Source organism: Amyelois transitella, chromosome 12 (assembly GCF_032362555.1).
Source record: "Amyelois transitella isolate CPQ chromosome 12, ilAmyTran1.1, whole genome shotgun sequence".
NCBI classification, from domain to species: Eukaryota; Metazoa; Arthropoda; class Insecta; order Lepidoptera; family Pyralidae; genus Amyelois; species Amyelois transitella.
In genome coordinates, this window is record NC_083515.1 from 3,247,569 (window position 1) to 3,268,306 (window position 20,738).

The 20,738-nt window shown below is 34.8% G+C and overlaps 3 protein-coding genes across 5 annotated transcripts; 2 read left to right on the forward strand and 1 right to left on the reverse strand.

Moving 5' to 3' along the window:
• The first annotated feature begins 35 nt into the window (after positions 1-35).
• Positions 36-2,019, forward strand: LOC106142633 (uncharacterized). The gene is made up of 4 exons (XM_013344470.2): positions 36-284; positions 369-609; positions 1,050-1,229; positions 1,860-2,019. The coding sequence occupies exons 1-4, from the start codon at positions 133-135 to the stop codon at positions 1,935-1,937; spliced, it is 651 nt and encodes a 216-aa protein (XP_013199924.1). The 5' UTR covers positions 36-132; the 3' UTR covers positions 1,938-2,019.
• Positions 2,020-2,559: 540 nt separating this feature from the next.
• On the reverse strand, positions 2,560-6,629 carry LOC106142634 (hydroxyacylglutathione hydrolase, mitochondrial). Of its 3 annotated transcripts, none has more exons than XM_060947073.1 (6): positions 6,564-6,629; positions 6,177-6,312; positions 5,740-5,968; positions 5,015-5,241; positions 4,081-4,313; positions 2,567-2,794 (listed from the first exon to the last, which is right to left on the reverse strand). In XM_060947073.1, exons 2-6 carry the CDS (start codon positions 6,244-6,246, stop codon positions 2,651-2,653), a joined length of 903 nt encoding a protein of 300 aa, XP_060803056.1. In that variant the 5' UTR covers positions 6,247-6,312; positions 6,564-6,629; the 3' UTR covers positions 2,567-2,650. The 3 variants fall into 3 exon arrangements, with proteins under 3 accessions (XP_013199925.1, XP_060803056.1, XP_060803055.1); XM_060947072.1 differs by lacking the exon at positions 6,564-6,629 and adding an exon at positions 6,411-6,535; XM_013344471.2 differs by lacking the exon at positions 6,564-6,629 and having other exon boundaries at positions 2,560-2,794; positions 6,177-6,270.
• A 95-nt stretch (positions 6,630-6,724) lies between these two features.
• Positions 6,725-20,717, forward strand: LOC106142591 (small subunit processome component 20 homolog). Its single transcript, XM_013344404.2, has 14 exons — positions 6,725-6,873; positions 8,006-8,292; positions 8,568-8,901; positions 9,080-10,309; positions 10,406-13,857; positions 14,106-14,270; positions 14,836-15,883; positions 16,248-16,474; positions 16,867-17,032; positions 17,934-18,116; positions 18,329-18,877; positions 19,247-19,435; positions 19,641-19,901; positions 20,426-20,717. The coding sequence occupies exons 1-14, from the start codon at positions 6,829-6,831 to the stop codon at positions 20,609-20,611; spliced, it is 8,322 nt and encodes a 2,773-aa protein (XP_013199858.2). The 5' UTR covers positions 6,725-6,828; the 3' UTR covers positions 20,612-20,717.
• Positions 20,718-20,738: the final 21 nt, after the last annotated feature.

The window sequence follows — 20,738 nt, forward strand, 5'->3', positions numbered from 1 at the left end:
AAAAAACTAGAAAAGAAGGAAGTGCCAATATGGAAATATAAATTCTTTCCTTCTAGCCGTCAAAATGACAGCAAGCAGCAGACAAAAACAATTTTGATCGCATTGAACTTTGAAGTCGAGAAATAAATTAAAATGACAGTCCAACAGCTTAACTCGAATATTTCTGACGACTCAGATGATATGGTTAGTTTGCCGTCCGAGGAAGATATTTATAGGAGAAAATATCAATTATTACTTGAACGATGTGAAGTCTTGCAACAGGATAATGAAAGAATCATCAATAGGTTTGTTTATTTTGTTAACTATATAGTGATAAGAGCATTTTAATTCGTGTTTCTTAAATGAATAAATTACGACCGTTGTTACAGAATACAGGAAGCAAAGAAAATAACAAAGCGCTATAGTAAAGACATTAAGCTGCTAGTCGAAAGACTGGATAGTCATGGAGATGCCTTTAGGACCGCTTCCATGGAGCAGGAGACGAAACCCGAAGTAGTGTCGAAGCCAACTCGGGCCCCACCCAAGGCCCAGTCATCTAAACAAATGGACAAACAGAATGCTACTGGAGGAAAAAAACCAGGCTCTAAAAGAAAAAGCAAAGCAGATAAAGTATGTAATACTTCTGGCAAAAACTTGTAGCTTTGGAAAAAATATAGTACTTATTAAGTAATATTTATTATATATTAATTAGTAATATATAATATATATATATTAGTTGTAGTAACAAGTGTAAAAGTATGGACAGATATTTGCTTCACAAACTCCACGTCATATGTGTACCATACATACATACATACATACATAAACTCACGCCTCTTTCCCGGAGGGGTAGGCAGAGACTACCTCTTTCCACTTGCCACGATCCCTGCATACTTCCTTTGCTTCATCCACATTCATAACTCTCTTCATGCAAGCTCGGCGGTACCATGTGTACCATTGGTATTGTAATTGAATTTATATGAGGTATACTATTCCCCTAATCATTTAGGACAACATTTATACACCAATGACTTTATGTCAATGCATTAAAATACATCCTTTTTCTACAGCCGGAAAGAGATCCTAACGCCCCAAAGAAGCCATGCAATGCATTCTTCCAATTTTGTCAAGAACAAAGGCCGTTGATCATAGCTGAGGCTAATACAGAAGTAGGAGCAGAGCCTACTAAACAGGAAGTCACAAGGCAGTTGGCTTCACGATGGAGATCCCTTAGTAATGAAGAGAAAAGGGTAAGCTATATTTTAAAACTTATACAAACATGACATGTGACATTGCACTGCTGTGGTCTCCCCAGACCTTCATCTTTGGTCTACTTCAGCACTCACCAAGGTAAGCAGCTTGCTATAGATAGCTACTTGCTGGATCTTGTGACTTTAGCTAAACCCATATCATCTTAAAAATTTTAAAATAGTCATATAAAGAATGTTGTTATTCTATGGTTTTTTTATTGTCTCTCATCTCACCCTTACCTGTCATGTATTAACTAAAGTCACAAAGTTTGGCAGTGAAGAAAATTCATAGTGTGGAATTCAAATAAAGGGGTCATTCAGAATACCTATATTGTAAAATGACACATCTTGATATCAAATTACCATACTTACTAAATAGTCAAGATTGCTAAAGGTGTTAGTAGCACAGCAAAACATGTGAGTCTTAAAATGTCATCATTTAAACTATTTTATTATAAAATTATCTTTATATTTGAATGTTTTTTTTTATTATTGATACAAAATAAACATGAGAGTTGAATGACATAGTAGCAAAACGTCTTGATCATTAAATGCCATTCCAACTAACATTGAATGTAGAGTATATTTTATTCAAATACAATGTCAATATTAATGCGCTGTTTGTTTCAGGTGTATGTTGCTATGTTCGAGAGATCTAAAGAGAAATATGCAGAAGAAATGTCAGCATACATAAAGAAAGAACAATGATGGTGTTTGCAATACTAGCTCGTATTTCCCTTGTGATTGTCAGCTTTAAGTTTAGGTTAATTAATTATAATGTTTTGTACAATTCAGGTATTTTTAATGGTTACAGTATATCACCCAAATTGTTATCAAATGCAGGCCCGTTTCACGTCATAATAAAAAGCGAAACAGCGATAGATAGAAGCGCGTATCATTCTACAGGGGTAGGTTACATTTTACGCTACTGCCAATATAATATTAGTTACCAAACTTGGGAACTGATTGGGCTCCAGGCACTGAAGCATAGTGGCGGACAGTGCAACTGGGAGCATGCTAAGATGAGAGAAAGAGTGAGCAGTCCTTCTCACAACCATTATTGCTTTAGTTATTACAGACAATCAATATACATTCAGACGAATAAAGGCTTGATTATTTGATGTACGTAATTTATATTAATTTTTGCTCCATTCTGAATAGAGTAATGACCGTGATTATATAATTAACTCCTAAAGAGATGATTATTGTTATTTATTATATATTTCATTAATTAACTTAAAAATGTGAAAAGTTTCCTCTTTTGCGTTCATAAAAATCGCGCAATATGTACAAAAAATTTATTTACATAATAACCATAAAACAAAAAAAAAAATATAGGTAATATATAATAACAAGATAACAACCAAATATTTTGTGCCGGAATGAAAATAAATGCGAAAATTTCGAAACTCGAAATGCATTTAACCCTTAAAATTGTCTTTCTCCAATCGAATGGCTTTCATAGTTTCAATTGCATCCGCCCTTTGTGCATGCTGCATAACAGAGGTTTCAGTGACCCGCATGAAAGGATTGTACAGTTTTTCTTCCCCAATTGTTGATGGCACCTGGAATAAATGAAAGATATATAACTATTACATGATTCCTATTCCTATTGGCTACAATTTAATAATGATCCCTACATGAAGAATGATGTTTACAAAGATCCATGGTATCAATGAGTCGCCAAGAATTATTGAAAAGATCTGGCCACTATAATCTCTCCCTAGTAATAAAAAAAAACTATAATTCCTCTCATATTTCTGAGGCTAACACTGCTGTGTTTGATTCTGGGTTTGCTAGGTCTCATACTTAGAGCTATTTATAAATTACTCAAAAGGAATGCATTAGCAACATGTTGCTATCTGTATTCCTGTATCTCAGTCATTACATTAACCTTTTAACCGCGCGAGTCGCATATATGCGACAAATATTGCCGTGCCCCTACCGCCCGTGTCGTATTTCTGCGACAGAGAATATCCATGATTTTTTCGTTCTATTATCGTCCTATTAACTTCGTGGTATAACTAAAACTATTATTGAATAGAGCTATTTATTACAACAATTACTTAAAATTATGTTTCATAGCTCTAAGCATTGAAAAAACTTAAACAAAAATAAGTAATTGGCAGCTCGGACTTTTCTTCGGTGTCTATCGCGCGTGTCGCATAAATATGACCATAGGGATGGGATTAGTAACTGGTATATGTAAACATTTACTTGTTAGCTTAAGGTGGAAGCTCCGATGTAGCCCGCGAAATTCAAATTTTTATGTGTTTTTTGTAATTTACTTATCAGTGACAAGTTGTAACTTGATCAAAATACGATTTGCGACAATAACAAGTATAACTTTAAACATAAGAATTATTAAAACGGTCGCTCCATTCGCTCTCACAAAGAATTAGTCAAAATAAGTTAGATTTCGGAAATTTTACTAATTTTCACTTAGAGATAAGCTTTCACCTTAAAGATGAATGATTGTGATACAAGAAGGCTGATTTTAAATAAAAACATAAAAAACTTTTTGACTTTTTTTTATCGATACAACGATTACTCCTCCTTATTTATTGTAGGTATTATTTTATCGATTTGTAGCGGCGCGCTAGGGGCACGACAATTGATATTTAGCCAAGCGCTTAAAAGATTAAGGCATCAAGTTCACTATTGGAGCCGTCTACAACATCAGTGATACATACATATAAACAAGTCTATATCCATTTCAGGGTAGACAGACCTAACAGTGTTAAAAAGCCAGGTCAGCTTTATGACTTACTGACAGAACTGAGATAAAAATATAGTATTGTGTGAAATACATATATGCCTTAAAAATAGTAATATAATATTTTCCACTTACTGTAGGTCTTCCTTCATTCCGTCGCGCCAATGACCAGTCAATTTTCTTAGCAACCTCTTCATTGTCCGGCTCGACATGCGCTGCGAACTTCAAGTTCTGTAATGTGTACTCATGACCACAGAAGACTTTGGTGTGGTCAGGAAGGCTGCTGAGTATATTAATCAGTGCTTTGTACATTTGTTCAGCGGTGCCTTCAAAGAACCGTCCACATCCACCGAGGAATAACGTGTCCCCTGGAAACCAAGGAAAAGAAGAAAATTAATAAACAAACAAAGATATGAAATTATGGATAGTTGTATTTCAATAGCACCTGCACTCTATTTAGTATTTATGAGTAAGGATCAAAAATAAAATTATATTAATTATACAATATAGGTAGATACATACATACTATCACGTCTATGTCCTTGCGAGGTAGACAGAGCCAACAGTCTTGAAAAGACTGAAAGGCCCCTTTCAGCTACATGGCTCTATAATGGATCTTCTATAATGGAATTGAGATTCAAATAGTGATATATTGCTAACCATCACTTATCCCAAGTTTATTTGCCTAATTACTTGAGGATTTTAAGATTTTGCTGGATGTCATAAGAAGCAAGTTCATTTCATACATACATATACATATATAGCCAGGTCTATATCCCCTGCGGGATAGACAGACATGGACCAAAAAATGGTCTTGAAAATACTGATAGGCCACATTCAGCTTTTTTGCTTGATGATAGAATTGAAATTCGAGTAGTGACAGGTTGCTAGCCAAACACTTAAAAGATTCCCAAGTTTATAAGCCTATCCCTTAGTCGCCTTTAACTATATACATGGGAAAGAGGGGTGTTCCTATATTTTTTTATTGGTGCCGGTGACCACACGGAACATTCATTTCATATAACTGATAAAAAACCTTTAATATGACCTAGAAAACCTTTAAACATACCAGTAAAGACAGCAGCATCTTCACCCTCTTCTGGAGCCGTGACAAAATAGCAAATGTGGCCTGAAGTATGACATGGTGTGAATAAACACTTAACATTTAAATTTCCAAGGTTGAACCCATCATTGTGCTTGACCAACTTGGTGAGGGCTCCAATACGGTTGTCCCCACCATAAACAGTGAGGCCTGGGTACAGTTTGACTAAATCCTCATTTCCACCTGCATGGTCCCTGTAACATAACAAATCGTGTTTATAACCTGACTCAACCAATCCTCGATCATGGTAAAAAAGGTGCATCCAAGGCTCAACTTCACATAGGTGAGGATGTAACGTGGACTCATGCCAGTAGTAAGAAGATGTGGGTTTGAAAATAGTTCATGGTAACACTACTTCTCCACTAATTTGTTCCTGCTCTACAAATTTAAATTGATTCAATTCACCATAAGAATGTATTCTCTCAGCCACATTTTTATTGAAGAATGCTGCAGTACAGCTTGTTACCGCTTCTTTTGCATTGACAGAAGTTAAGTTAGTTTTAAGTAATTTATTTGATATCAACCAATGGTATGAAACCAAGGTATGACAAGTATTAAGTGATGTTTGAAATGTCCCATAATAATGAATAAAAAGATTTGAATTTGTTTCTGATAAGGTCTTTTTTCAAGTAAAATTTAATTAATTACCCTACAAGGGGGTAAAGACATGACATGTGTAATGATTTATTTACCAATGGTGATGCGTAGTCAAAACAGTAGTTAATTTGAGACCCTGGTCCTGTACTGCCTGCAACACAGATGTGGGCTCCACTGGGTCCACTACTGCTGTCTCTTTAGTCGCCTTGTCTATTATTAGGTACATGTAATTGTCTTGAAGAGCTGGCAATATTTTAACTTCCATTTTTTTGTACTGGTGGTGTTCCTGATAGCTGTGGGTTCCGCGCTGGTTAAAGGCCAAAGCTGTAAGATTGTTGTTGTTGTTTAAAAACTATTCAATCTATGAATAGACCTATATTTTAATCGCTCAATCGCTTATTGTACTTAGACCGCTTAGAATCTTAAATTCCCTCGTGACAGAAGTCGGTGCTATTAAAACGTTTTCAAATCTATGCCGTGGCATTGGTATCTTTTTTTAATTTCTTTACATGTAATACAAAAAAGTACTTGCCTCGAAAGTAAAGCTTCGTTATCTGTTGTGATAGCCCAAATGGCAAAGAATTCACAAACCGAGCGAGCATTGAAGTAACAAAAACTATAAAATAAAATTATAAGGCACTTCCGTTTATCACTTGTAGTTGCACGCTCTAGTAGTAAAATTTACGTCATACGAATAAAATTAATATTTGTCTGCAATCTAGTGAAAAAGAAAACATTTATTTCCATTTCATTTTTAAGTACCTACTCTAGATTGTGCTCTAGATTCCACGGAATTCTGACATTTCGGAAATGTTCGCACGCAGTATCGAAATAATTTCCACTATGAACGGAAGGTATTTTAGCCATTTAAAAATAAATTAAATTAAAGGACTAGAATAACTAAGACATAAATATTCACTGGTGATTATTAAATGGTAAATTGATTTTTAATAGTCATATAATTATTATTGTAGTGCCCTAAACTTAGAATGTTATCGACTCTGTTTGTAGTCAATGATCCTGCTGTTGACATTAATTTGACACTGACAGATCCCATGTGCAGCATGCTATGTCAATGTCATCAATCCATGTGTTTATTGTTTTGAAACAGAATTTAATTGATGGGTGTTCAATTCAATGATACATAAATTCTATTCTATGTATGTACTAATAAACTCAACAAAATGAAAAGCAAACCAGTAAAACATAAAACTACAAATACATTTCGGGTAAGTTATACTATTTTCCTGTTTTATTTGAAATTGTCACTCACACTTAGAAGTTGGAGGTTAGGCATATTTGTTACATGTTTTATTAGTTATTAATAATTAATAAAGAGCATCTTCGATGGTCGAACGGTTAGGATTCCCGAATAAAAAACCTTGTGGCATGAATGAGTGGTACAGACTCGAATTGTACCATGGCTATGATAACCTGTGAATTTTTTCTGTTACTTCAACGGTGAGTCGGCGAGGGCACATCTAGGCAATGGGATGTGTAACTAAGATCTAATATAGCTTAGAATGCCCTGTAAAGGTTGCAGAAGTGAGATTGTTGAGTATGAGTTCCTAGCGTAAAGAACTGACTTAATCAAGGGTCATGGTCAAGAGCGCATTTCGGGTTTTTCTCGAGAAAGGCGATAATGGAACTTAAAATTTTACATAAATTACTTACATATATTCACGTCTGATTGCTCTCATTCAGCTGTTTGGCTTAATAGTAGAATTGAGATTCAAATAGCGACAGGTTGCTAGCCCATCGCGTAAAAGAAGAATCCCAAGTTTACAAGCCTATACCTTAGTCGCCATTTACGACATCCATGGGAAAGAGATGGAGTAGTCATATTCTTTTTTGGTGCTGGGAACCACATGGCACCTCACCTGTCAACATAAGAGTTTTATAATTTTGATTCAAACTGTTGCCTCTTTATTTGTTAACTAAGAACTTTTTTGTTTTTAATATCTACTGTTATTATTAGTTATAAAACACAGTATAAAAATGTATTATCACACTTTATTTATGTATCAGTAAATACCTACCAAATAATGGTCAAAATCAGCAAAATCATAATTTGTCTACAGTGAACTGTAAAATCCCAATATACTTGGTTTCTAAAGCAATGGATGATAGATAGATAGATAGATAGATAAAACTCTTTATTGAACCATAAGAGTAAAACATACAAAACAACACAAAGCAGATATAGATGGTACAAAGGCGGACTTATCGCTAAAGCAATCTCTTCCAGTCAACCTTTGGGTGATGAACTTGTGTTAGCTAGCAGGATTTATGTCTGTGCCTGACTGCAACCTGCTTTGGTATTAATTTAAACTTGTTATCAATACTCCTAATTTTTCACAGTTTGTTCCATTTGCTGAACGAATAAATGCCATAGATATAAGACATGCTGCCCTCTACCACATTGAGCATGCATACACAAGACAACCTGAAGAAAACGAGACTCACTTCCATTTGGCCCTTCAAAAATGGAATGTTCTAAATTTGACTGAAAACTTTAAGAAATTTAGGAAAGAAGTATTGGGCATAGTGACAGTGCCACAGTTGCTACATAAGAAGGAAGAAGTTTTAGAAGCTTTGGAAAAATATTTAAAATTAGAAGACCAGTTATGTTTGCAGCCCTTGCTAGAGTAAGTATTTTTGCAAATAATATTTTTAATGTTTCTATTCTTAGATAAGAAAATTTTGACATCAAACCATTTTTATTGGAAACAGATAAGTTGTAATTTTTTTTTTAACAAATGGAACCCTTAATGTGTCAAAAGAATCTCATCCAGAAAGTGAAGAAAGATCTGAAATACTTAAATTGTAGATCATAGATTTTAGGTTAAAGGTACTTTAATTATTACATATTATTACTTGTTTTTATAATTATGCTTATGTTAATTTCTTTTTGTTTTTTCAGAATATTGGTTTCATTAGCAAAGGATCTAAGGAATGATTTCTACCCACACTTTCCAAGATTTTTGGATATACTTATTGTACTTTTGAACACAAAGGATGCTGAGAGACTAGAATGGACTTTAATCTGTCTTGCTTTCCTTTTTAAAGTTTTAAAACCATATTTGAAAAAGGACATAGCCATTGTTCTAAAGAAAATAATACCATTGTTGAGTGAAAGTCACCCACAGTATATTAATAATTTTGCAGCGGAGAGTTTTGCTTTTGTTGCTCGTGATATTAAGGATAAGAAGAAATTCATAGACCTAATATTGAATTACCTGAAAACAAATGAAGATGTATGTATACTTTTAAATCATTTTGGTTAGCAATCCAGCAATAGATACAATTTTGAATTTGTCATAGAGAAAAGTTTCACAATATTTGTAACATTAACAAATATAAGTGTTAATTTTCCAATTATATACAGATAAAAAATATTTTACAAATTGTTACTTAATAATTCATTTTTTTCAGGCCATATCAGGGTGCGGTCACCTAGTTTTCGAAATATTGAGGGGAGTGAGTGGAAAGTTTCACAGCTGCATAGAAACATTCCTCCCTGTTTTATTGACTTCCCTAAAAGATGACGAGGACCACCAGGGGATATTGTTCAAAGTACTCACACAGTCCCTTGAAGACAGCTTACAGACCATCTCACCAAAGGAATACAATATATTTTGGACATGTATTTTAAAATTCACTGAAGACATACTCAAGGAAGATGATGAGCATATCAAGGGCTTAGAGTACATATTAAGACTTGCTGGACAGGTCATTGAACATGAACATGGAAAATATTTAACAAGTCCCCCTCAGTTTGTTCTTCTATTGGTAAAAGTAATATGTGAACAGACTGCTGAGAATGTTCTAGAAGTTTGTGCGCAGATTGGTGCGCTGTTACTTCTTTCGCCCAAAGTGTCACTTTCTCAAGAACATGCTGGCATTATTGTCAAAGTCTTACTGCCTTTACCATACCCCAGCATTCTGATAAATTTTGTCAAAAATGTGATTGATTACCCCCAATTTGACATGCACATTTTGCCGCCGTTCTTAAATTTCGTCGTACAATCAAATTTTGATAATGAAGCTATGAGTACACTAACTAAAATCTGTGTCAGGAAATCTCCATTATCCAAGAATGGTATAAAACTATTTGAGTGGGTCAAATATCCCCTTGATTTTGACAAGTGTTTACCAATGTTCATGGAATACTTTGATAGTGTTATAAATGATAACATAGAGAATATTGTGGAGCACCCTACAAAACTGATGAATGTGCTGTTTTGTTTGCCTCATGTTGAGAAAGTAAATGTTAACCATTGCATCACAAGTATAAATGGCCTTATATCGAAACTGTTGAATGTTTTATCAAGTTACAATCTCGAGAATCAGCCTGATCATAATAAGTTCCATTGTGACACAACAGCATTGTCACGCTGTACTAGGTTGGTGCTTTTCATAATTGTGAATGCAATGGAAAGTGCGATTCATATATCGAGTTGTAAGAAATTGAACGAGATCTGTGATATTGTTGTGTTACTGCCAATGATATTACCTTGCGCAGCAGACCCTAATTATTTGGCAGCTTTACACTTGTTGGATTTGTATCTGACTGCTTATGAACATGATAATGGATTGAAATACTCACAACTTACCTTGGTGGATTTGTATTTGAGGAACAATGTGTCTTCGCCATTTCACATTGTAAGTATTTTCACCATCAATGTTATTTATTTATAATATTTTTAGAGCTAATTGTTGTTCCTAGAATTTGTCAGTAAAGTCTTCCTCTTTTTTCAGGTTCGACTTCTAACTACCCACATTTACAAATTGTTTGAAAATGTTGAAGAGTTAAATAAAACTGTAGAAGTTGGTGGGTCAGAAGAAAGGTTTGAAATTTTCAGTAGGTGTTTTACAGTTGAGTCTACAAATCCATCTATTCAAGAGTACAGAAGCCAAATTAATATGTTACAAAAAATGGCGTTCAACACTACACAATATGTTTTAGCTAAGGATACTGATTTTAAATATTTTGCCCTAAATTATATGCTCGGAGTTTTATACTTCAACTTCAAATTACTCTGGGAACCAGTGTCAGAATATATTGCGGGATATGGCAATGCTTTGACTGTTGATGAATTCTGGCCAACATTTTACAAAGCCTTGGAAACGTCTTTCGCTAACGCTAAAAAGGATTTGAAGAAGTTTCAATTTGATGATGAAATTGATAGAAATAATATTCATCTAAAAGAATTGTATGCTGAGTTCAATAGTATTTTTGAGAGACCAGATTTGTATAACTATAGGAATCTTTTGTTGAAAATAATGACAAATTGTATACAACCATGTGAAGCAAGGAATCGTGATGTTGTTGTTTTGTTCCTCAATTTTATTGAAGAAGAGTATAGAAAGAATGATAACACGAACGCTCTGAAAATAGATATCGAGCTTAGAAATAATACTCAAATGGAAGTTGATGAAGAAAAACCTGGTGAAGAAAATATTGAAGATCAGGTTGAATCAATTGAAGAAACAACAGAAACAGTTTCTGGCAAAATAATATTTAAAACTCTTATAAATATTATGCAAGTACTAGCTCAATTAAAAAATCCCAGAGCTCTCCATAAAGAACCAGTGTTTTGGGAACTTTACATGGAGTTTTTGAAACACAAGAATCCTGGTCTTCAAAAATATGCCTTAGATTGTGTTCTGAATTATAAAAACAAAAGTGTTACGCCATATAAAAATAATTTGCAGAATTTAGTTGATGAGAATAAGTTGAAAGATGAGCTTACATTGTTCAAAATTACTGAAGATTCCAAAAGCATTCAACCGGAAGATAGAGAGCATGTAGTACCTATTATTTTGAGGATATTGTATGGAAAGATGACGTCAAAGTTAGGAGCAGACAAAAAAGGAGGCGGTCAAACTAGGAGGTCACTAGTTATGAGGTATTTGGCAGGTTGTAATGAAAACGAGCTGAAAATGTTTATAGAAATGGCATTTTCTCAATTCAAGCAATTTATGTCTATAGAACCCAATGAAATCCTAAATAATATGATGTCGACTTTAGATCTTAAATCTGTTACAAGTCCTGGAAAACTTCATAGTGTTTTAAATTTGTTTGAAGTTGTCCGAGAGTATTTCGGAGGTTACATGAAAGATGAACTGCTTGGTCAATTATTTAAAGTTTTCTATGCAGTATGTTCTACTGTTGCAAGCGTATTAGCTCAAGGAGAAAGAGTCCATATTGCATATACGAAAGTCATGAAAAACCTTAGAACACTTTCATTAGGAACACTCAGAAAATTGTTTGAACAATTTGATAAGTATCCATGGAGCAAAGATGAATTGCAATTATTATTTGAAACATTGCTTTGGCCTACAATACCTAAACTTCATATTGAAGGGATACATAGCCCAACAGCGTTGTTGAAATTATTCAACGAATGGTGTCAAAATCCCAGGAATTATATATTATTAATTACTTGCTCAAAGGAAGACAATACATTAAGTGCCTTACCAGCTATATTTAAGTTACTTTTAGCTCCTAAAACAACTCCGGGCGTCGTCAACATGATTCTTGATATGATAGAGAAGCTATTAACTTTAACTGAGGATGATGAAGAAAAAGATATACCAGCAATTGAAACATTTAGTGCTTTATCATTTGATAGAAGTATGGAGACTGATGCGCCACTTAACATCAACTTTGGAAGTAAAATTCTGATTCCACATATACCTGATATTTTGGAAGTGATGAAACGTCGTATTGCTAATTCAGCTAAGTCAAATACAGTGAATAAGAGAGATTTACTTATACTTTCAAGAGTGACAGAACTGGTATCAACTCCAGAACTTTGTGACGAGTTACTAAATTTACTGCTTCCCATATTAGTAAGAAAAGTATGTATGAATATGGCAGAAGAAAATATGGAGCATGCTGTAACGACAATAATAAATCTGCTAGGCCATAGCACGAACCCAAAAATTTATATTAAAAATATAGCAGTTTTATTCAATAGAGTGTCACTGGTTGATGTTAGAAAACTACTTATTAAACTTCTTTTTTCTATAGCTGAAAATGCGAAAGACAATAAGGAAACACTATCTCGGCTAGCTAACATAGTTTCCGAAATGAATGCATTTAATGCAAGATGGATAGAACAGCCTGATTTTGATAGAAGGCTAGATGCTTACAAACAAATATATAAATTAGCAGAAACAAATGACATTGATGTGGATCTAGCAATATTGATAGTTAATAATTGCTTTTATTTCATTCGTACTGAGAAAGATATTGGTTTGCGCGATGGTGCTGGGCTATGTCTGAAGAGGATTTTACCAAAATTGATGTCCAAGTATTGGTCGACAAATGACGGTCAATTTTTAGTACGCGATACAGTTTTGTCACTTATATCTACGGGCATAAGGGATTCTAAGAATGAGATAATTCGAAATGAAAGTTTAGCTTTGCTTGGGGAGCTTGCAAGGGAATGTCCAGAAGCAGATGTCGTCCTTTCTGATCTAGCTTATCTAACAAATAAAGAAGATATAGAGGTTGATTTCTTTGAAAACATGTGTCACCTGCAAATGCATAGACGCGTTAGAGCACTAATGAAATTCTGTAAAGTAGCGAAGAAAATGATAAAGTGCCCGACACCCAGGACTTTGACGAATTTCATATTGCCATTAGCAACGACTTATGTATGTGATGATAAATATACAGACAAGAATACATTGATTGATGCTTGTATTGAAGTGATTTCTACATGCTGTCGATTACTCCCTTGGTATCACTATGAGGTGATATTAAAACTGTATCTGAATAAAATGCGCCATTCCACTGACCATCAAAAACAGCTTACACGTATTTTGATAGGCATCATAGACGCGTTCCATTTTGATTTTTCCAAAGTGAAAAGTATTGAATTGCCTAAAGCATTGGTTTCAAACATGGAATCGGGAAAAGTTGAAATTAAGGTGAATACTGACGATAGCGCTCAAGAGAAAGATGTTAATGAAGGTCAGGATGTTGATAAATCAGTTCAAGATGTAAATGATAAAGAAGCTAATTTAGAAGGAAATATAGAATCTGAGTTGAAGGAAGCAGATAACGAGGCCGAAAATGACGAAAGTATTAAGGAAGTTAGTAATGTGCCGGCGTTCGAGAGAGTCACTTGTGTATCGCCTTCTGTTGCTAAGAGAATTATTAAGTCACTTTCAGCTGGTTTGCTACCTCAGTTGCATAGGTAAGAATTAGACTAGAAATTAAGGATGATTGTTTAAAAAGCTTCATGACGTTTCATTTTTATATTACCACCCTTTTTTATAAAGTTACATAGAGTTAGATGGAGTCAGACAGAGTTATCCTGTTGTGCACTTATAGACACAGTCCTTTCCAATATGTATTGTTTGTAAAGTTCGAGAAATATAACTTCAAACATTTTAAATATGGTACAGTTAATCATAGAAAACCCAATAAATCTTACATTTACAGAGCAATAGGCAAGATGACCGACCACGAGGAGTCGCACAAGGTGAACAGACGACGCACCGGTCTAGAGAGACAGGAGGAGGACATGCTGCGAGTGCCCATTGCCTTGGCGTTGGTGAAGCTGCTGCAACAGTTGCCCGGGGATGTGTTGAGGCATCAGTTACCTGGGTGAGTAAACTATTGATGTGCAATTTGTCACCCGCCACTTCCCCGCCTTAAGTTTACCCTAAATTTTTAACCATCCTTTTCCCATGGATGTCGTCAAAGGCGACTAAGGGTTAGGCTTTTAAACTTTTCTTTTAGGCGATGGGTTAGCAACCTGTCACTAGATATATCCGCAAGAGATATATAGACATGACTACATGAATGTATGATTTATTACTCTTCTACGCAATAAATACTTAACCTAAATCAACAAGAGCAGTCCCAAGTCTATAAGTCTATCCCTTAGCCGCCTTTTAAGACATCCATGGCAAAGATATGTTATAAATCTTTGCAAATTATAATATAAAGTGTCATTTCCAAATTCTTATATATTATTCTGGTCTTTTATTGTCGTAACCAAGCTGTTCTGACCCGAAGTCCGATGTGTATTAAACCAACAGTATTTTTGCACAAAAATTCTAGCTCAAGTTCAGGCATAAACATTTCTTACTTATTTATGTTGTAAAATAGCAAAGGAGTAACTAATCCAATATTCTAAGTTTTAACAACTAATTGTAACTCTTCGCAGGATCATAATTAAGTTATGCTCATTCCTGAAATCTCCGTTGAAGCAAGTCAGAATAGCGGCTCGTGATATCGTTAAGAAAGTGATGGTCACAGTTGGCACCGGTTATTTGAAAATACTGCTTGAACATCTCACTTTATTACTCACAAAAGGATTCCAAGTTCACGTTCTTGTTTCCACGATACACACTGTATTAGATGCGTTGAAATCAGATTTCAAATCTGGCGAATTAAATGATAGCATTCAATATATCCTCGATGTGTGTACTAATGATCTATTTGGAGTGTTATCTGAAGAGAAGGAAGTCGACAAACTACATTACAAAACGCCCGAAGCGAAGCCTAGTAAAAAAAGTTACGTGACACTCATGATTGTATCACAGAATATAACAGAAAACTGTCTAATAAACTTATTGCTACCTTTCAAAGAAGTATTACAAAAACATCACTCGAAGAAAATCGTTGTTAAAGTTCAAGAGGCCCTAACTCATATATCTAGTGGATTAGTGACCAATAAGTTTATAGATATCGAATCTTTATTCATATTTCTACATGGTATTGCGTCAGAAAGTATACCAGAATTCGTTTTACACGCGCCGAAGAGAGAAATCACTGAGGCGCAAAAGGAGAAGATGTTGAGAGCAAAACCCGATTGTTTTATTATTCCTGAAACGCCAAAACGTAATAAAGAAAGTCAAGCGAAGCACGTTAAAACTTCTAGTAAAGCTAACGCTCATGTGTTGGTTGAATTCAGTTTGAATATACTGTATGTTTTGCTTAAAAGAGAAAAGGTTCCAAGAATGGATTGTAGAGCGTTTGTGGATCCATTGATTCCTTTGTTAGTCGATTCATTGAAGAGCGACCATGTCAAAGTAACAACGGTGGCTATGAAATGTATCGCTACATTGTGGACTATTAGAGTTAGCACGCCGACTTTGGAAGAAATGACCGAAGATATTGTGAAGACAATTTTCTTGATTCTGCATAAGTACGCGACATTTGAAATAAGCAAGCAGAATGATAATTTTCATCTTGTGAGGAATGCTTTCAAGGTAATATCTCTCAAACATTTGTCTTGTTATCTGTATGTATATTCTTTAACTTTTTTATTTTCTATGTGACATGTGGCTGACTTACATGAAGTGCCAAGAAAAAAAAGAGCCGAATCCATTTTGCTAAATCATTAACACCAATGTCTATTACAATTGTTCAATTAATGTCAAATGCTATTATATAATTACAGTAACAACATTAGGTTGATTTCATTATATATTTTAATACACATATTTAAGTATTTATTAATAATATAGATATTAAACTCGCACGTAACGTTCCTTTATTTTATCTCGGACGTTTGATTGTAAATGGTATAATGCAGGGCGAAAGTTTAAAAACACATATTTAAATTTGATACAGGCTATAACAGTGCTCATTCGCAACGTGAAATACCATCGTTTGGACAACGACCAACTCAAAACACTGCTGCTATATGCCGAAGAAGACTGCCAAAATGATGATAGACAAGCCAATTCGTTTTCTTTACTAAAAGCGATACTCGAGGCGAAGTTGATATCGAATGAGCTGCATGAAGTTATGGAGAAAGTGTCGAAGATTTGTATACTGAGCGAGTCCGCTAGGTCTAGGTAAGTTCTTAGAGATTTAATTTGCGTTTTTTGAAAACCCTGCCTATTTAATGTAAATGACTCCAGAATTACTACTATTGCCATTTCAGTAAAATCCGTTTAGTGGTCTGGAAATATTTTTTCTAATAAATTTTAAATATTTGTCTAATCCCCCAATTGGCTGACTGCTGGCTCTATCTACCCCGTAAGAGTAATTATATGTAAATATTATAAAAAAAAATTTTTTTATCTGTTCGCGTTTAACTTCCATAATACTATTTGCCTATGTTTGACCTCTCATAATTAACAATATTTATACAAAATTTCATCAGAATCGGTTAAGGATTTTCGCATTTATTAGTATAGGTGTATAAAATTCTTGATATAAACTAGGTATATTTTGTTACCCACAGGGACGAAGCCCGCGGTATATTCGTGTCTTACCTGACCAACTATTCTCCAGGCAAACGTATGGACAAATACATACAGTTCTTCGTGTCTCAACTTAACTATGAACTACAACATGGTAGAGAGTCCTCACTCAAGTTCTTAGAGATGATTATCAGTAAGCTATCAGAGGTGAGAATAACATTTGTAGGTATCATAAGTATCTCACGAGATCTCGGATTCGTTTCCACTCGTCTACCCACCTAGTTACTGGAAGTTATGTGGAACACAAAACCACACGGGTTCCGTTCTTGAAACCGCAGCATGGCAGCCACGAAAAGGTTAAAACAATGTCGCTGTCCTCTTTCACCTCATAATAAAAAGCGAAACAGCGATAGTTTTTCGCGCGCTAAATACAGTAAAGTGACCTTTTTGGATTGACCTGAGTTTTGGGTGTTGAATTGTGTCTTGTGTGTTAATCAAGGTAATAGCTTATAAACTTGGGAATTTGCTTATAAGTTCTGGATTTTGAACATTAATTCCATCATAAAAGCAAACCTGATAAACTTTTCCCAAGTGATAAAGACGTAACATGTGTGTTACTTTAATTGTCCTGGAATTAGTCCCGATTACGTTCTCACTAATTCTATTACATAATTAAGCCAAATAGCTGATCGTGGCCGATCAGTTATTTCAAGCTCTGGCTCTGACTACCCCACAAGAGATATAGACGTGATCATATGTATGTATGTATGCGTTCTCATCTTTCTGTGGGCTACTAGCCCTAGGTGTCAAGGTTTATGACCAGGATCATGACAGGCTCAGGCCAATCTTATGTCTGGTTTCTTTCCACCTAAAGGTTGACTGGAAGAGATTGCGATAAGTCCGTCTTTGTACCATCTCTTTTTCTTCTGTGTTGCTATTGTATGTTTTACTTTTATGTGCAACATAGATAAGATCTTTTACCTATCATGGATTGGGTAAGTCACGTTTTTACACGAAGCGACTCGTGTCTGACATCTGTGACCTTTGCAGGGGAACGGGTCAGTGAGTTTAAGTATTTATGTTCTTATTTTATTTTTATTTTTTTTAGCAAAATCTGTCAATTCAAAGTGACTACCTACTCCTCGCTCTTGGCGCTTCGATGTTAAACGACAGCGCTCCGGAATGCCGTTCAGCCGCTGCGGGATGTATCGAGGCGATGTTAAAGCGGCTTCCACTGCTTCAAAGGAACAAATTGTTCGATCTTGTACTGAAATTCTTTGAGGATAAACAGGTATAACTCTTTAGGGAAATTTAAAGTTAGTTGAATGTACCTTTACTCGCGTCTTATGACTTTGATCTTTAATGACGCTATTTGGTGCTGTAAGTGGTAAACTAATTGGTTTTAAATTCTGATCACAAATGAAAATGATTTAATTAATATTGGAAATGTTGCTGTCTTAATTTTTTAAAGATGTTCTGTAATATATTTTTATGTATTTTCAGCCAGTACACTTCGAACTCGCTGCTCAACTGAGCACGCGATTCGTAAACGTCGAAGAGGAAGAATTCAAAAATCGCCTCAACATAGTCCTTCCCATTGTTAGTGGCAAAATATTATTACTAGGCAACGATATAACCGAAGGTAGATTCGTCAAAATACAACTGGAACAATCCGATGATAAAACAGACGAGGAAAAACAGAAAGAGAAAGACCACAGTCTAATACAAATGTTGAATTTAATAGAAAAAATCACTGTTAGTTGTCCGTCTACATTGAAAAATAATAAGTTTTTAAGCGATTACGACGATTTAGCGCAGCAATGTCAAGTGTTATTGGCTTATCCCCACGCGTGGGTGAGATTGAAAGCGGCAAAAATACTTGGTGCTGTTTTATCGACGGTCGATCCTGCTGATTTGGATTTGGTTGTTAGAAAAAAGGTGGATAGTGAAAGAGGTTTCTTGTATTACGATACGGAGGATAAGATAAGAAGTATAGTGTTGGATTTGTGTGCGCAGTACACGCCCGCGATTACACAAGAAATGGCTGAACAGGTAATTTTACAAGCTTTTTGTTTGGTGTCGTTGTGATTTATTATTGTCTTGACTAATAGGTTACTTGGGAACGCGTGGAAACATGAATAAATAAAATAGCATAGTATTAATAAAAGTTTTGGAGATAAAGAGAATCGTAGACGTACGACGCTGTTTCTTTGTCTTCGGAGACAATAAAAAATTGGAGTTTTGGTTAGCCCATAAGACCTTATAAATAAAACAGAAGAAGAATTCAAAGTCTGTTAAATTCTCAGTTGTTTGGGTTCAAAACTCGATCTGAGGTTTTGCAAAGTTTCGTTCAGTCGCATTCCTCACCTTGTAAAATATACCTTTATTCTGAATTAATGCTTTTTTATTATTATTTTTCAGGTCACGACAGTATTGTTCTTAATTCTGAAACTGGTTCATTCGATGTCTAGCTTTAAACTGACAGACAAAGCTCGGATAGAAGAAGATCAAGCAGAAACTACGGCTAAAGTTAACATTCGTTGGATTCTGTTCAAACTGAGGAAAGCGGTCAACGTAGAAGTTGCTAAGGCTCCGAATTCTATGAACATTGTAAGCATTTTTTATTATCTGCCAGCCTTCGTTGAAGCAACGATACCCTTTTCCATACTTCTCACTTTACCTATATATGCCAAATTTCCATGGATACCATTAGAAATCTAATGAGCAACAAGCCAAGTAATATAAAATTTGTCATACATTATTATTATATAGTGTTAAATATTAAGCAATTTATTTATACTTATTATCGTTGCAGAGATCGTCAATATTCACCATGTGGATGCATCTAATCAGCTCATTGGAGACCGAAGTTCTTCACAAAATTATAGACGTGATCCTACCGCCGCTAGTGAGAGAACTATCTACAGGGGATCCCCTATCCCCTGCTTCTGTGGCCAAACAACTAGCTAGCAGACTTGGCAAGAAATTAAGGAGGAAAATAGGGGATCTGGAGTATAGCAAGATGGTCGCCGATGTACAGACGAGGTTGAATATCAGAAGGGCTGAGAGGAAAAAGGTTTGTTACTTTCAAATTATTAGAACCAGAGCATAGATCCTAATCGCTCTATAGTCTATAATTATTAGGTATAGGCATATTGCCTTTATAAAATAAAGATGTATCTCTAAGCCATAAGCCAGGTATATTTATTTCGTATTTGTTTAAATTTCATTGTAAAAATACAAAGGTGTAGCACAAATGGCGGACTTAAGACATCTAGAAGCATTATCTACCAGTCAACCATAATAACCATATAAATACGTCTATATCCCATTCGGGGTAGACAGAGCTAGCAATCTTGAAAGATTGAAAGGCCACGTTCAGCTGTATGGCTTAGTGATAGAATTGAGATTTAAGTAATATCAGGCCGGTAGCCTATCGCCTAAAGAAGAAACCCAAGTTTTTAAGCATTTCCTCTTAATTAACTTTTACAATTTGCAAGGGAAGCGAAGCAGCTGGCACTATGTTTTTCTTCCAGACCAGTCGGGAAGCTGTATTTCTTATTTTGTATTATATTTATTTATTGATATTTTTTTTTTCAGTTACTCCTCCAAGAAAAGGTGAATAACCCCGAGAAGGCGGCTAAGCGTAAACTTCAGCTGAAAGAAAAGAAGAAGCAATCTAAAAAGATGAAATTGGAAATGTTACACGGCAAGAGACCGCGGCCCAAGAAGAGGAAAGCTGAGGAAATTGATATTGAAGATCAGTTATTGAAAGATGATAATTGATAGATTAGTTCCCTTTACTTTATGTAAAGACACGTGAATAATTTTTTAAACTTGTAAATATTTATAAGACTGTTATCTTTTATAATAATAAACGTTACCTATTCTATATTTTTAATTTTGACTTTTT

Bases quoted from the DNA above. Each gene is read 5' to 3' on its own strand.
- LOC106142633 (XM_013344470.2), top strand. From the start codon at position 133: ATGACAGTCCAACAGCTTAACTCGAATATTTCTGACGACTCAGATGAT. The intron at 610-1,049 runs GTATGTAATACT...CTTTTTCTACAG, and splicing joins GAAAAAGCAAAGCAGATAAA to CCGGAAAGAGATCCTAACGC. The intron at 1,230-1,859 runs GTAAGCTATATT...TGTTTGTTTCAG, and splicing joins TTAGTAATGAAGAGAAAAGG to GTGTATGTTGCTATGTTCGA.
- LOC106142634 (XM_013344471.2), bottom strand. From the start codon at position 6,246: ATGCTCGCTCGGTTTGTGAATTCTTTGCCATTTGGGCTATCACAACAG. The intron at 4,314-5,014 runs GTATGTTTAAAG...CTTGGTTTCCAG, and splicing joins AGATGCTGCTGTCTTTACTG to GGGACACGTTATTCCTCGGT. The intron at 2,795-4,080 runs GTAAGTGGAAAA...CATTTATTCCAG, and splicing joins GGAATGAAGGAAGACCTACA to GTGCCATCAACAATTGGGGA.
- LOC106142591 (XM_013344404.2), top strand. From the start codon at position 6,829: ATGAAAAGCAAACCAGTAAAACATAAAACTACAAATACATTTCGG. The intron at 19,436-19,640 runs GTAAGCATTTTT...TTATCGTTGCAG, and splicing joins CTCCGAATTCTATGAACATT to AGATCGTCAATATTCACCAT. The intron at 19,902-20,425 runs GTTTGTTACTTT...TTTTTTTTTCAG, and splicing joins GAAGGGCTGAGAGGAAAAAG to TTACTCCTCCAAGAAAAGGT.